This window comes from Strigops habroptila, chromosome 14, assembly GCF_004027225.2.
Source record: "Strigops habroptila isolate Jane chromosome 14, bStrHab1.2.pri, whole genome shotgun sequence".
NCBI lineage: Eukaryota > Metazoa > Chordata > Aves > Psittaciformes > Psittacidae > Strigops > Strigops habroptila.
The window spans coordinates 8,304,067-8,317,485 of NC_044290.2; the positions used below are offsets into that span (position 1 = coordinate 8,304,067).

The following is a 13,419-nucleotide window of genomic DNA, read 5'->3' on the forward strand; positions in this document are numbered from 1 at the left end:
GAAAAATTTCCAGACAACATGGGAATGTCATTCAGAGGTAAAAGTAATACTGTTGGTAACCTACAGAGATGTCTTGGCAGCTGTTTGCCCACTTCTGGTCCATCCTTCTCCTCAAGGATTCACCCCTGGGCAAAAGCTGAGTTTGTGTGGCTTTATAAATGATATGTTTAAAAGGGTTTTAAAACCCCACACTGCACTAGTGAGATGAAACATCTACATTGTTCCTTCTCCCCGATGTTGTCAGTAATTTGGGATCTTAAAACAGTTTGTGATGCACAGTCTTTATTTAGTCTAAGCGGGGGAATAGGCCTGCAACTTTCTTATCTGTAAAGAGCAATTTCTGGATAAGAGTTTTAATGGGAGATGTTTTGGTGTTCCGGGATGTTAATGTAAACTGGAGGCGGGAGGGCTGCAGTCAGCAAAATCCACACAGGGCTTTCCAGGGCAAGGGGAAATGCTACTGGAAGAGGTTCAGAGATCAAGTGGCTCAGTGCTTTCTCCCGAGGCAGCAGATGGGGTGGTTTGGGCTTTTGGAAGTGAATAAATCCTCCTACGGGGCCACTCTATCATAGTGTCACTTCCCTCTGGAGCCCTTTCCTCTGTTCCCCGATCTCATTTGCACAAAAGAGAGAATGGGCTCTGGCCTCTTGGCTCCGGCATTATGCCACGATCAAACCTTTTACAGACTATTTGTGTGTTGTTTTCCATTCAAGCTGGGGTCAAAGCATAGATATTCAGCAGGTTTTTCCACAGATGGGGAAGACAATAGTTTCATAGAGCTTTGAGGATCACTGGCAGTAATGTTAATCAAGATTTAGGTTTAATGCCTTTTTAAATGTTTTTAGTACTGTTGGAGTGCACCGTGCACAGCACCAACTTGAGCCAGGCTTTAGCCTAAAGTTGCATAAGAAGTTACCATACAGGTATGTGTGGGGAAGAACATGAAAAAACACAGTCAAGACTGAAATTCCATTTCTGTCTTTGGGTAATAAAAGTAAAAATGTAAACTATTTGGTGAATTTAAAGTAAAGTGGTTGTGTGGGGGTCCAAATAAGATTTGTGGAATCCAGTGTTGGATTTTGACCGCCAAAACTCTGATTTCAGGATGTCTATCTTTCCCACTTCAGGAAAAGCCCTCACTGCAGAAAAGCAACAGCGAAACCGTTTCCCATCCCTTCCCTTGTGCATCTGTGGGCAATGTGAGAACACACTGCTAACCACAAGGTAACAGATGGCCGGAGCATCCCGGTGCCCATGGAACAATGTCGTGCGGGTCCCGGCATGTGCCCCGGCAGCACCCAGCACCATTGTCCCGGCCGGCCGCGAAATCCTGATTCCACGCCAAGGAGCTGCTGCAAAGAGCCTCGCTCGCTCTGACCTGCCAGTGAGCAGCTCCCCGTGTCCCCATGGATATACGGGGAGGGCAATGCATATAGAAATGTAATTATTGATAGGCTTTTAGTGTGGTAATTGCAGGGCCTTGTGCGCGGGCCCCTGAAAAGGTCATCGTGACAGCAAAAGCTAAACTATTGAGTCTCCATCAGTCGTTCAGTGTTGGCTTTGATGATGTCGACACCATTAACTGCCGTGAGGATCAGCTGAATCGCTTTTAAACGTTGTGGAGGCGAAGGGGGGCTGCCTGGCCCTGCCATGGAGGCGGGCGGTGGCCAGGCTTCCCCGTCCCCTCCGCGGCACGGGGAGTGTTTGCGTCCGTGTCCGTCCGTCCCGTCCCGTCTCCCCTCAGGCGCTTATAGCCCGGCCCGCGCCCGCCCGCGCCTGTGTGCCCGCCATGGCGGCGGCGCGGGGCCCGCCCGCCCTCATCGTCCTGCGGCTGCTGCTGCTGGCGGGCGGCGGGCAGCGACCGGGCCAGGCCGACCGCTGCAGCTGGAGGGGCAGGTAGGCGGGAGCGAAGCGGGACGGCAATGGGGGGAGCACCGGACCCGACCCCTTAACCGCCGGCTCCATCCTCGGCGTGTCCCGGTTGCCGCTGAGGGACCGGCCGGTTGCAGCAGGGGAGGGCAGGCGGCAGCTCTGCCTCGCCAGAGGTTTTCCTTTCGTGCCTTTGACAGGAAAACACTTATCAGAGCTTTATCTGAAATTATAACCCTTTCTTCTGCGTTTTGGCATCATTTCCTTTTCTTTTAATAGATTTAATCTTCGTAAATAAGCAAAAGTAACTTTCCTGAAGGCAGTGATAGTGCACCAGCTTGAGCGAGAGCTGAAGAGCAGGGGCAGCCCCACCTGCTTTCATTAGAAACGTTTTCCTGCTGAATTCTTATTGGAAACGTTAAAAATAATTTTGGAAATGTTGGGCTTTAAACAATTTTGTGAGACGTAACATCAGTGCTCATTGTGCAGCTCCTGCTGCAGTCAGGGGCTCTCAGCCCCACACACCTACAGGTGGGATTTTCTGAGGAGCCAAGTGGTGGCCATGGAAAAGTTTGTTGCTATTTGGCAGAGAGAAGCTGCTCTCTCATTTCTCTGTATGCTGCAGGCATCCAAGCATGGATTTGCAGGCAGAAGGGGCTGAGGCTCCTTTTCCGCACAGCCTGGTGCAGCACTGAGTGTGAGCAGTGCCCTCGCTGCCCTGCAGCCCAGCTGGAGGAAGTTTAGCTTATCATTAGGGCAGAGTCGGAGCTAGGAGCGGGAGCTGCAGCTCTGGCAGCCAACAGAGCTGTTGTGCCTGTAGTTGGTGATGGACTTGGGGTGTTGTCTTGGCAGTGGTTTGAACTGGGAGCCCCGTTCCCGCACAGTGGAGCAGGTTCATCTGCGCTGCACCGAAGGTTCCCTGGAGTGGATGTACCCAGCACGAGCCCTGCGTGTCGTTCTGGAGCCCAACCTCTCCAGTGCCCGCCACACCACTGTCTGCATCAAGCCCGCCAGTGACTTCCAGGGTGCCAGCATCTACGTGGAACGTGCTGGGCAGCTGCATCTGGTGGTGAGCGAGGCAGAAGGGGCTCAACCCCACCACGTGTCTTGCTTCAGTGCCCACACGCCACGACGGGTGGCCCTCTTCCTGCAGGCCAGCCCGCAGAGGGACATCAGCCGCCGGACAGCCAGCTTCCAGTATGAGCTGCTGAGCAACCAGAGCGCTGCGGGCCCTGACTTCAAAAAGATGGCACTGGTCGAAGGTAAGAGCAGGTCCAGCCTCAGGGCGAGAGTGCTGGGGCATATCCAAGGTAGCATCCGATATTCATTGACCTTGCCCATGCGGCCCTGGTGATAGGAGCTGTTTTGGGATGAGGGGTTTGTCATTGCAAGTGTGGCCCTTCTGATTTCCACTGTGAGGGGCATCCTGTAGGCATGGGAGGGAATGCTGCAATGTAGAGAAACTCTGTCTCTCTATTAGGAGGCAGCTGGGTCCTGGACATAGGCACTGTGACCATGGGTGTCTCCAGCCTCTGGGCAGTACCATCACTGAGAACACCTGAGTGGATTTAGGGAGCCTAAATCCCATGTTCAGAAGGGATTTAAATTCATCAAGGCCTCAAGACGGTCACTGGAACTTAGAATGATCTTTTGGAAACGGGATTAGCCATCTAAATTGCTTGGAACTTCATTTACCTTTCTTTCCTATTCTTACAGCAACATAATCCTTTCTTTGCTTTATTTGTATTGCATAACAAGAATTTTGGTTTGCAGCTGATCGTAATGCTCTTTAGCCAAGTAGTTCTGCCCTATTTCCTCTCATAATGCACCAGTCCTTCAGCAGTGAGACATAGTATGGTATTATCAGTAACCAACTGTTCTTTTTTTCCTAGTTATGTGCCGTCCTTGTGACAACGTGGAACTTCTCATGGCCGTTTGCAGCAGTGACTTTGGTAAGCTGAACAAGTGCAAGTTTTTCTGCCTTTAATTATGCATTGACTATTTGGATTTATTTGCTTCTTAAAATAACATCATGACGATGCTCTGTGACCTGAGAAAGAAACTGGCTTTCACTAGTGTGAAAAAGAATTTGAATGGGGGGGGGGGAATGAAACCCAGAAGGAACAAGCTTGCTTTCAAGGTCCTCATTTCCCGCAGGCAGAAAGAATATGTTCTAAAACTCAACTGAAAGTAATTCTTACAAGTGTGCTGCTGGCTCTCACATAGAGCAAAGTTACATGTGTGTGGACACACATACACACAGGTTCTATGTGCTTGGTATGTTCCTTTTTATTCCCTTCATCCCCCAATGATGAATGTGCCCTTTCTTTTCCCTCACAATTGACATCCTTCCTAGTTCTTCTTCTACACGGGTAGTGAGTTGTTTGTAACTTAGCTGAGGATTTCAGGTGGTTTAAATTTCCTTCAGTGACAAAGCTTTTTAGATTTTCTTTACTTAGTAATGCAGTGTATTTATTTTCTTTTGATCATGGTTTGTTCATTATATTCCCATAGCTTTGCACATGAAAATTTGTACCTCTTTGATTATGTCCAATACCTAAAACTGTAGAGCTGTCTCTCCACATGGCTGCAACTATAGTGCTGTAAATGTACCTACATAAAGAAATAAAACTGTGAACTATATTTACCCTTATTCAGTGTTTAAACACCCCCACCAAATTCCCGCTTTCCTATTAGGGGTTACCATATTTCAAGGCTACTAATAAAATCAAATGCCAACATCATGGTGCTAATACAAATACAGAGTGTAGAGCATGCTTCTGCAGAGTGCTCCTTAGATGGTAGTTTTCCTTCCTCTTCTAAACTAATTGATGCAATCCAGCACGTTGTTTCTTCTTGATGAAGTTGTCAGTTCCCATGCGAGGTGCTCTCCCTCTGCACTGCCTGAAAGACCAGAGACTGACAGATGTGGAGGCCCAGGCATACAATGGGGGGCACTTACATTTACAGCACCAACAGAGCAGAAGAAATAGCCCTTTGAACCAACTCTATTTATGGCCTGACTTCCTTGCCCCGCGCTCACAAATCGCTATCATCAACTTTTTTGATTAGAGAAAATAGCTACTAATGAAAGTGTAAATGACACTGGGGGTGAATGGGGGCTTTATAGTTACTCTTAAGATGGAGGTCTACAGTCACTAGGCCCTGAGCAGTGCAGGAGCAACATGGAGCACCAGGAACAAGGGCAATATAGCTTGTCAGTAGACTTGACTGCATCTGGTTAAAGCTGATGACACAGAGGGAGACAGCAGAGACATCTGTTACACAAAATTCTGGATTCCCTTGGAAACTGGATTAAATGAGGAGGTTCTCAGAAATGCCAGAAATAAGCTTTATCTGCCTCTTGGGTTGTTGACTTCTCTGTGCCTGAATGGAAGAGTTTTGTGGCAGAAGTGTGGTGATGTTCCCATTGCATTGGTAACTTCTCATTTGCTCAAGAGCTCCTGGCTCACATGGTGGCATGTTTCTGAGCCTTCTCTGGATATGGGATTGAAATTAATTCAGTTAGTAGAAGAATAATTGGTTGCTGTGAAAAATGGAGGTGGTGAGAATGAGAGAGATGGCTTCAGGACAGCAAAAGCCTGTCAGATGGGATGTTTCATTCTCCACACGGTTGATGCAAAGGATGCTTTCAGTCAGGAAGACTATAGCTTGTTATGCTTTCATTCCCAGGATAATTCTGGGAGAAGGAGGTACATGTATGCTGTGTGATTTTTAAATAAGGCTTCAAAGAAGCCTTCAAAGCTTTAAGAGTTCTGCATGTTGTCAGTGTCTTTTGGTGGATGGATGACATTTGAGGGGGGAAAAAAGTGCCAAGCCTTTAAATGAAGAATGCTGAACAAGCTCTGGGATCAACATCTGCTACTCCTGTCAAAGGAAAAGCTTCAGAGTCGCCTGGAGACAGGAAGGAGGTGGCCTGTGACAGTCATTGTCTTGGAACACAGACTGAAACAAACAAATCCCTGAGCTGACCTTTTTCATGTGCTTTTTCATCCTTTATTGCTACTCTGCATTACCAAGCATGTTACATGCTTTTTCCTCAGTGAGTAGTCACAAAGCATGCTTCCAAGCACCTGGCACTGTTTGCGTAGGGATCCTCTGTGTGAAGGATGCGCTGTAAGATCAGAAATACATCCACCTCTAGGTGGCAGGGGCACAAACTGCACAACAAACCTGTTTCTCCAATTGTTTCAGTCAGTGAGGTCCTGGTACCTGAACTACTTCCCTGCTGCTGCATAACCAACTCCTGTCTTCTTCACATCTAGTGGTGAAAGGATCTATCCGAAATGTTTCCCACGATTCAGAGAACCACATGTCACAGGTTGATGTCAGCGTCCACAAAGTCTACAGGCAGAAAAACAGGATTTTCCAGCAGGATGAAGCAAGTGGTGAATGGCGAGGCCCTATCCGGACCCTGCTGCAATGCAAGGTGAAGAAGGGAGGTGGAGATTTCCTTTTCACTGGAAATGAACATTTTGGTGAAGCTTGGCTGGGCTGTGCTCCTCGGTTTAAAGATTTCATGTTCATTTACTGGGCTGCAAGGGAAAGAGGAGCCAACCCTTGTGAGTTCCAGCTCAACTGACAGGAGTGACACCAGAGTTGAGACTTTCAGCCCGGGTTTTGGATACTGAGTCTGAAGTAGATTAAACCCAAGGACTAAAGCTAACAATTTGACCAGAACTGGGGCCTGGAGAATCTCCTGAAGATAATGGCTCTGTGAGCCCTGTAAACTCTAAATTTTAATCCACATTTTCATTAGTTGCATTACTTTCTTCTTCACATCTTCTTTGCATCACAAAATAACTGAATTTTGAGAAGAAAGGTTGTCTTTTGTTGTGGTTAGAAAGCAGCCTGTGCTCAGTATTACAGAACTCTCTAACACCTTTTGCTCTGTGTACATGCTATGTGCTTTTCCTCTAGATTTTTTTTCTCTCTTCCCCCATCTTTACTTGATTTCCTTTCTGAATGGTTCGTTCTTTTGGTGTTACTTTTTAATGAATGCTAACTCTAGTCTTAGCCATAGTTACTAAACCTTCAGGCAGTTGGCAGGTTTGCCAGGTTTTTTGCCTGCTGTGTGGTAGCAGAGAGATTAACTAACCCTCTGAGGCACAATCACAGCTGACATAATTCTGCAGCACTCTGTTGATTTCTGCACAGTTGACAGCATCTGATTTTGCTCCCCATGCGAACAGGCCAGTGAGGGATGCTGCACTTTAGCCAATGGGGACACTATCACTGTACCACTACCGGATGAGAAAAGGCCTTTGGGAAATGCATTGGGATAATCAGGAGTTTTGGTTGTAGTGTTGTCTGCATGAGAATGTAATACTGGGTATTCCTAGTGCTGGCCCCGCAACTGGCTCTAGGTACTGATGAGTGCACATCAGGAAAGACCTAAGCAAAGTAAAGTATTGTAAAGTATTGAAGGATATCCAAGCACTCAGTTTTGAGAGCTGGAAATCAATGCTACACTTGAGCTTTTAAATGGTTTCTTCTTCTTTGGTTGGTATTTACACTGTAAATATGAGATAAAATATATTCTCTTGGTATAGATCAGAGGTACTGAATTTCTTCCTGATTTGTGTATTTGTATGTGTCAAACTTGTGTGGGGTTTTGCCTTTAATAGAGGCCATGGCCATTTCTTACAGCCTTAATGTCATAATTGATATTTGCTTTCCTAGAGCATCATCACTTTGAAATAATGTGTTCTTTTCAGAACAGATAAGTAGTTTAGTGAATGTGTGGTTGAAAAACTAAAGTAACCCAGTGTGAAGTGAAACAACATACTTAAAACCCACATGTGAGCTGGTGATTTAATCCACAGCTCTGTGAGCTTGTCAGCCTTGCACTGAGCAACCTGAAATCCTTGCAATCAATGAGAACAAGGAGGAGCTTATTGGAGATCTTGGATGTTGGATATATTAATCCTAGTTGAGTGTAATCTCTCTATATTGCATGGAGTTGAGGTTGTAGAGGCACCTGAATTTTTCTAAGAGATTGGGTAAAAAGCTTTCCTGGAGAAAATCTTTTTGTTTTCATTTGTTTCAGATTTTAAACAAATATTCTGACTTTTCTGGGGAAAACAAGTGATCTATAGAGTGCCCACACTCAAAACAAGTTCTGCTGTGCTAAAGTCAGTGTTAACTTTGTTTGAGCGCTGTGCTGCTGCTATTTACATTTCATGCAAATTTTGCAACATCAAGACTGAGAATGTTTTAGGTACAGACATGAGTAAACTAGGGCAAAGCAGCCAGTGTTTCTGTTGGGATAAGGTGGAAAATGTGAATCAGTGCAAGAGCAGTAAAGTGGTTGAAGAGTAACATAAGGTCAGGTCATACGCTGTAATTTCAGTGACTTTGTTAGTGGGCAAGGTGGACAACCATTGCCACAGCAAGAAGGTGTGGTTAGGGCAGGGCAGGATCAGTGTTTCACGTATGGAGAGTTGAGGCAGAAAGAGAATGCTTGGTGGAATTTGGGTGACAGCTCTCATTAGTGCTGACTTTACGATAGAGCCAGACTTCGTATGAGGCAGGGGGGACCTACGTTTTAGTCAAAACGCATTTGTGAACAACTGCAAGTAAACAAGTGATCTTCTTTCTTTACTGTGGTTGAATTTAACCCAATTAATTCTCTTTACTGAGGAAAGCATGTTGAACATTTTCCCTCTGTGTCACGGTTTAAGCCCAGCCGGTAACTCAGAACCACGCAGCCGCTCCCTCCCTCCCTTCTTGCTCCCTCTGCTCCCAGAGGGATGAGGAGGAGAATCAAAAGAATGTGACTCCCACGGGTTGAGATAAGAGCAGTCCAGTAACTAAGACACAATACAAAACCACTACTGCTGCCACCAGCAACAATAATGATAAGGGAGATAACAAGGGGAGAGGATACAATTGCTCATCACCCGCTGACCGATACCCAGCCCAACCCGAGCAGCCATCTGGGCCTCCTGGGTAACTCCCCCCAGTTTCTATTTTGGGCATGATGTGCTGTGGTATGGAATAGCCCTTTGGCCAGTTTGGGTCAGGTGTCCTGTCTCTGCTTCCTCCCGGCTTCTCCTCTTCCCTGGCAGAGCATGAGACTGAGAAAGTCCGTGGTTGGAATAAACGTTACTTAGCAACAACTGAAAACATCGGTGTTATCAGCATTGTTCCCAGGCTGAAAGTCAAATCCACAGCACTGCACCAGCTACTAAGAATTAAAAAAAATGACTGCTACTGCTGAACCCAGGACACTCTGGCACTGCAAGCATCAGTCTTTCAGCCTCTTCCAGGAAGGAGGTGAAGCCTTTTCCATAATCCTTCTGATCTGTAACATTTCATAAAGCAGCAGGGCTCTTTATGCACTTAGTCGTTTGTTCTTTGTTGGACTTGTGCCTGATGTGTAGATAGAAAATCAAAAGAGGGACAGAATGTTTCCCTTGCTCATTGAAAGACAAAAGAGCCACAAGAATCTCTAATGAGACTTTGACTGACTGGACCAACACCATGAAGTAAAGGTTTGTGAATGGATACTGCGGGCTAAGTCTTCTTGACTGATTTGAATGAGGTTTCCCCTGCTTATGCCAGAGTGAATTTGTCCCTTTTTGAATGCAGCTGGTCTTTCCCTTGTGTCTACCTTACCTTTTCTGTGCAGTTTCAAATGATCTGAATTTTCAACACACCATTCTGGAGGAAATGAATTACATGAATACCGGCTTATTCCCTGTGTTAGAGGTTTGATTCATTCACTCCCTTTCTCTAATCCTATTATTATTTTTAAGGTAAATGTTTTGGTCTTTTTCGCTGCAATGTAAGCTCAAGTTTTGTCTCAGACAAAAGGAAAAGAACCTTGTTTGTACAACCAAATAGGACAATAAGTGTTCTGTCACAGCACAAAATGGCAAAGTCGTGGCCTTCAGAGACCTTGAGGGTTCTAGTGGGAAGGCGTAAGAGCTGTGAGCCAAAGCCTTGAAACTGGGGGTTCATGCTGAGCTTTGCCCCTGACTCAAGTATCTCATACCTTCTGCTGTCAGTGAGGGAGCCCATGTTGTAACACCTCTCCTACGAGCTCACTCTGCACTGAGATTTGTCTGCTTAACTTCAACATGGGAAGAGGAATAGGTTTTTCTGTGCCCTTGTCCAAGAGTCTATCTTTTCTCCCTTTTTAATGGTCTTCATCTCATTCTGTTGAAATCTAGCAAGGCTTCCAAAATAGTCCTGGCAAGTCAGAGTTAAGAATACTTACAGTTTTTCTAAATGCTTTTCTTCATTTCAAAGTGATGAGTTTTGGTTTCAGTGATCTGCAGTGATCATTTAGAGCGATGTAATTTGTGCTCCTGTAATTAGTACAGTCAGACTTAACATTTACGTTTTGTCTCAAGATATAAACTGGGGGGAAAACCTAACCCTAAAGCAAAACCCCCACTTCCTTCCTCCACCAAGAGCTACTTTATTTTTAAAATGGAATGTAGGTGCTGTAAAAAGTACAAATTCTTTTCTTACATTGAAAAACATGAAGGAGTTTAATACAAACACAGACATAATACAGCTGACTCGCCTCCTTAATGTCCTGTTGAACTAATTTAGGATCAAGAGTTGCTCATGATGGTATTTTCACCTAAATTATCTGCCTCTTTTCAATTAGCTTTTATTATTTTAATGGTGGTTCCTCCCACCCTCCCTCAGTGCTTTGGCTGGACTCACATAATTGCCTATATCTTATGTAAATGGAATTGTTGCACCGTAAAATGATATACAAATGTGTCTGCCACACAGAGTCCCGTAAATGGTGTGAATAAACCCATTATTTTCAATGTAACGGCATCTGATAGCAGCCTGGGAAAGACTGGGCTGACAGATGTGAGCCCGTGACAAGGCCTGCGAAAAACCTGAATGAGGAGCACTCTGACAGACCACCATTAATTGACTTTTGAAATAACTCCTTTTTTTCCACAGTTCTACTTGGCTGAGCAAGATTCACAAATTACTGTCTTGAACTTTTTAATGGCACAAAATAGCTGCCAATGAAAGCCTAAATGACATGGACTTTGAATAGGAGTTCCACAATGAGCACACCGTGACATGTTTTTAACTGACGTATTATTTGAGAAGTCGCAGCCACTCAACTGGGAGGCAGTCGGGAAGCGGGGAAGAGATGGGAATGAGTGAGAACTGGGTATGGAAACAGCATCTGTTAAACTCTAGACAAATACAATTCTAAGTTAGGAAGAGAAACAAGTCTCAGGAAACATCCTGATAAACATTTTCACATGCATTCTTAGAGAGTATGATTTGGAGTCCAGGTCTGTTGTTCCTTCTGCTGTGAAAATCAAGAGGAAATTGCATTGAAAGTAAGAAAACAGACGCTGTGTGAGTGATGAGCATGCTGACCTCTCTGGGTCTCAGGACCTGCTTAAGACCCAGGCTGTAGTCACAGTCAGGTTTATGCAGACTCAAAATACTTGTCTGTCTGTCTTTGGAAACTGAGGCCAAACTCTGGCAGAGAGAATTGACCTCTTAGACATGTAGTTAGTGAAGATGAGAACTATTTTTTCTTGCCCCTAGTTTTTGTGCTACCTGCCACGCTGAGCAAGCAATACTGATGTCTGACTCTGGGAACTCTGGAGGATACCCCAGCCTATGCAGCTCTCTCTTCCCCAGTTCTCATATAACTCAGTGAGTTATGCAGTAAAACCCCTGTTGTTTGTACACTGTAGATCTTTATTTCTGCCTTCCTTACTGCTTGCTTCGATTTTGAGCACAGAACAACACATTTAGAGTTAGGGTTTACCATGAGTATTTATTGAGAGGACCACAATTCATTCACTTTAGAGCTAGAAAGATCAACAGTCAGCTTCTAAAACAGTTACAGGCACAGTCACAGAACAGATGGCATAAACTCTGTGTCTCTGGCCCTGACAAGGATGTCTAGCTGACACATCTACATGAACTAACATAGAGTGTACTTACTGAAGTATATGTATGAAGTACATAGCTGATAGTACAATCAACAGGTCTATAATTGCATAAGCATTTCTTTTTCTATACTGCAGTATATCACTGTTGTGTTTCATTGAAGAAAAGATTAAATTTAAACAGATTATTTTGTGGGCAAGCATTTCTCCATTTACTCTAGCTTGTACATTAATATGCAAATCATTACAAATCCTCACGGCTTCATTAATACCAGGATTAGGGTTTTTTCTAGACTGAATAAGTTGGGGTTTTTATAGTATTAAAAATAGAAATATAATTAAAATACATGCTTGAATCTATATCTTGTTTAAAACCAGTACAGCTTACATAGTTACTAGCAGAGTATTAACACTTCAGTTGTACTGAAGAGGCTTTTGAACCATTCGTGATTTATCATGAATGTTTCTAATGTTAATCACCCCAAAGTTTCCAGATATGCAAGATATCCAAAGCTAACCAGAGTTTTCAGGAGTGCAGTGATTCAGTTATGCATTTCTCATTTCTTTCCAAATCAACAGAGCCTTGTTCTATCATTTCCAGTCATTCACAGCACCAAAGAAAACAAAAAGGAGAATCAGGAATACAGCGGCAGGTTTGGTTCACTGCCTGTGGTAGTCCAGAACCCCTTGTGTGTTATGTGCTGTTGGTCATGCACTGAGACCACATTTAAAGAATCCCACCTTGTCCAGCATAGCAGAATAAAAGCTGCTCTTAACTTTGCTGGAGTATTACTCCAGACTATGGCTAAGAAAGCTCATAGACTTAGAGGTTAACATTAACACCCCTTTAAAGTCAAGAAGCAAGCAATGGGAAATGTGGACTTTCTCCACTGCAGAAACCATCAGAGCACTTTTTTCTTCACGGCCAAGGGGACAGAGTGCTCTTCCAGCACCCTGCTGAGGGATCTGCAGCCTTGTGCCACAGCCAAGCAGCTGAAGGGACAGGATTTCTCAGAGGAAACTGCTCTTGTCCCTCACTGCTGAAAAACTGGAAGTTCAGGGAAAAAAGTTTTGTATTCATTGCTGGCTACTAGCAGGACACATCCTCCTTCCACACCTTTTGAAGTGTTCTGCTTAGTTTGGTAGTTTTAGTGCTGGGTGTGCTTTGGAAAGCTGAGACCCTTGAGTTAGTACAACTCCAAAGGCAGCTGTAGCACTTTTAGGTCCACCACCAATTCCATGTCCTATTCTGGCCAAAGAAAGGATGGGCAAAAGGAAGCATCTCATCAGACTCCTGCTATCCTTGACAAAGTACTAAAAGTTTACAAACCAAGTAAAAATAGAGACCCCAAGCCTGAATTCCTGCAAGTCTCTCTCTAAAGCACTTTAGCTAATGTGAAACAGACAGAGGTTCTTCTGAGCCTCCTAACAAGTCCCTTCCAAGCTACCAGCAATAGCTTTCTGTTCTGTTTCACCAAGTCCCATAAGGGAAATCTCACAAATCAAAGTCCAGGAAGACTCTTGTGTGAGCTTCCATGTTCTTCACGTTACAAGTAAGAGCTAGCATAGTAAGTCCAGAGGCATCAACAAGATACAGGCCCAATAACTACGAGATCCAAATACCTTGCTTGCCTAC

The 13,419-nt window shown here is 44.7% G+C and overlaps 1 protein-coding gene across 1 annotated transcript; it reads left to right on the forward strand.

Annotated features, from left to right (window-relative positions):
• The first annotated feature begins 2,721 nt into the window (after window positions 1–2,721).
• Window positions 2,722–6,493, forward strand: LOC115616862 (meteorin-like protein). The gene is made up of 3 exons (XM_030506652.1): window positions 2,722–3,131; window positions 3,762–3,821; window positions 6,156–6,493. The coding sequence occupies exons 1-3, from the start codon at window positions 2,798–2,800 to the stop codon at window positions 6,470–6,472; spliced, it is 711 nt and encodes a 236-aa protein (XP_030362512.1). The 5' UTR covers window positions 2,722–2,797; the 3' UTR covers window positions 6,473–6,493.
• The last annotated feature ends 6,926 nt before the right edge of the window (window positions 6,494–13,419 follow it).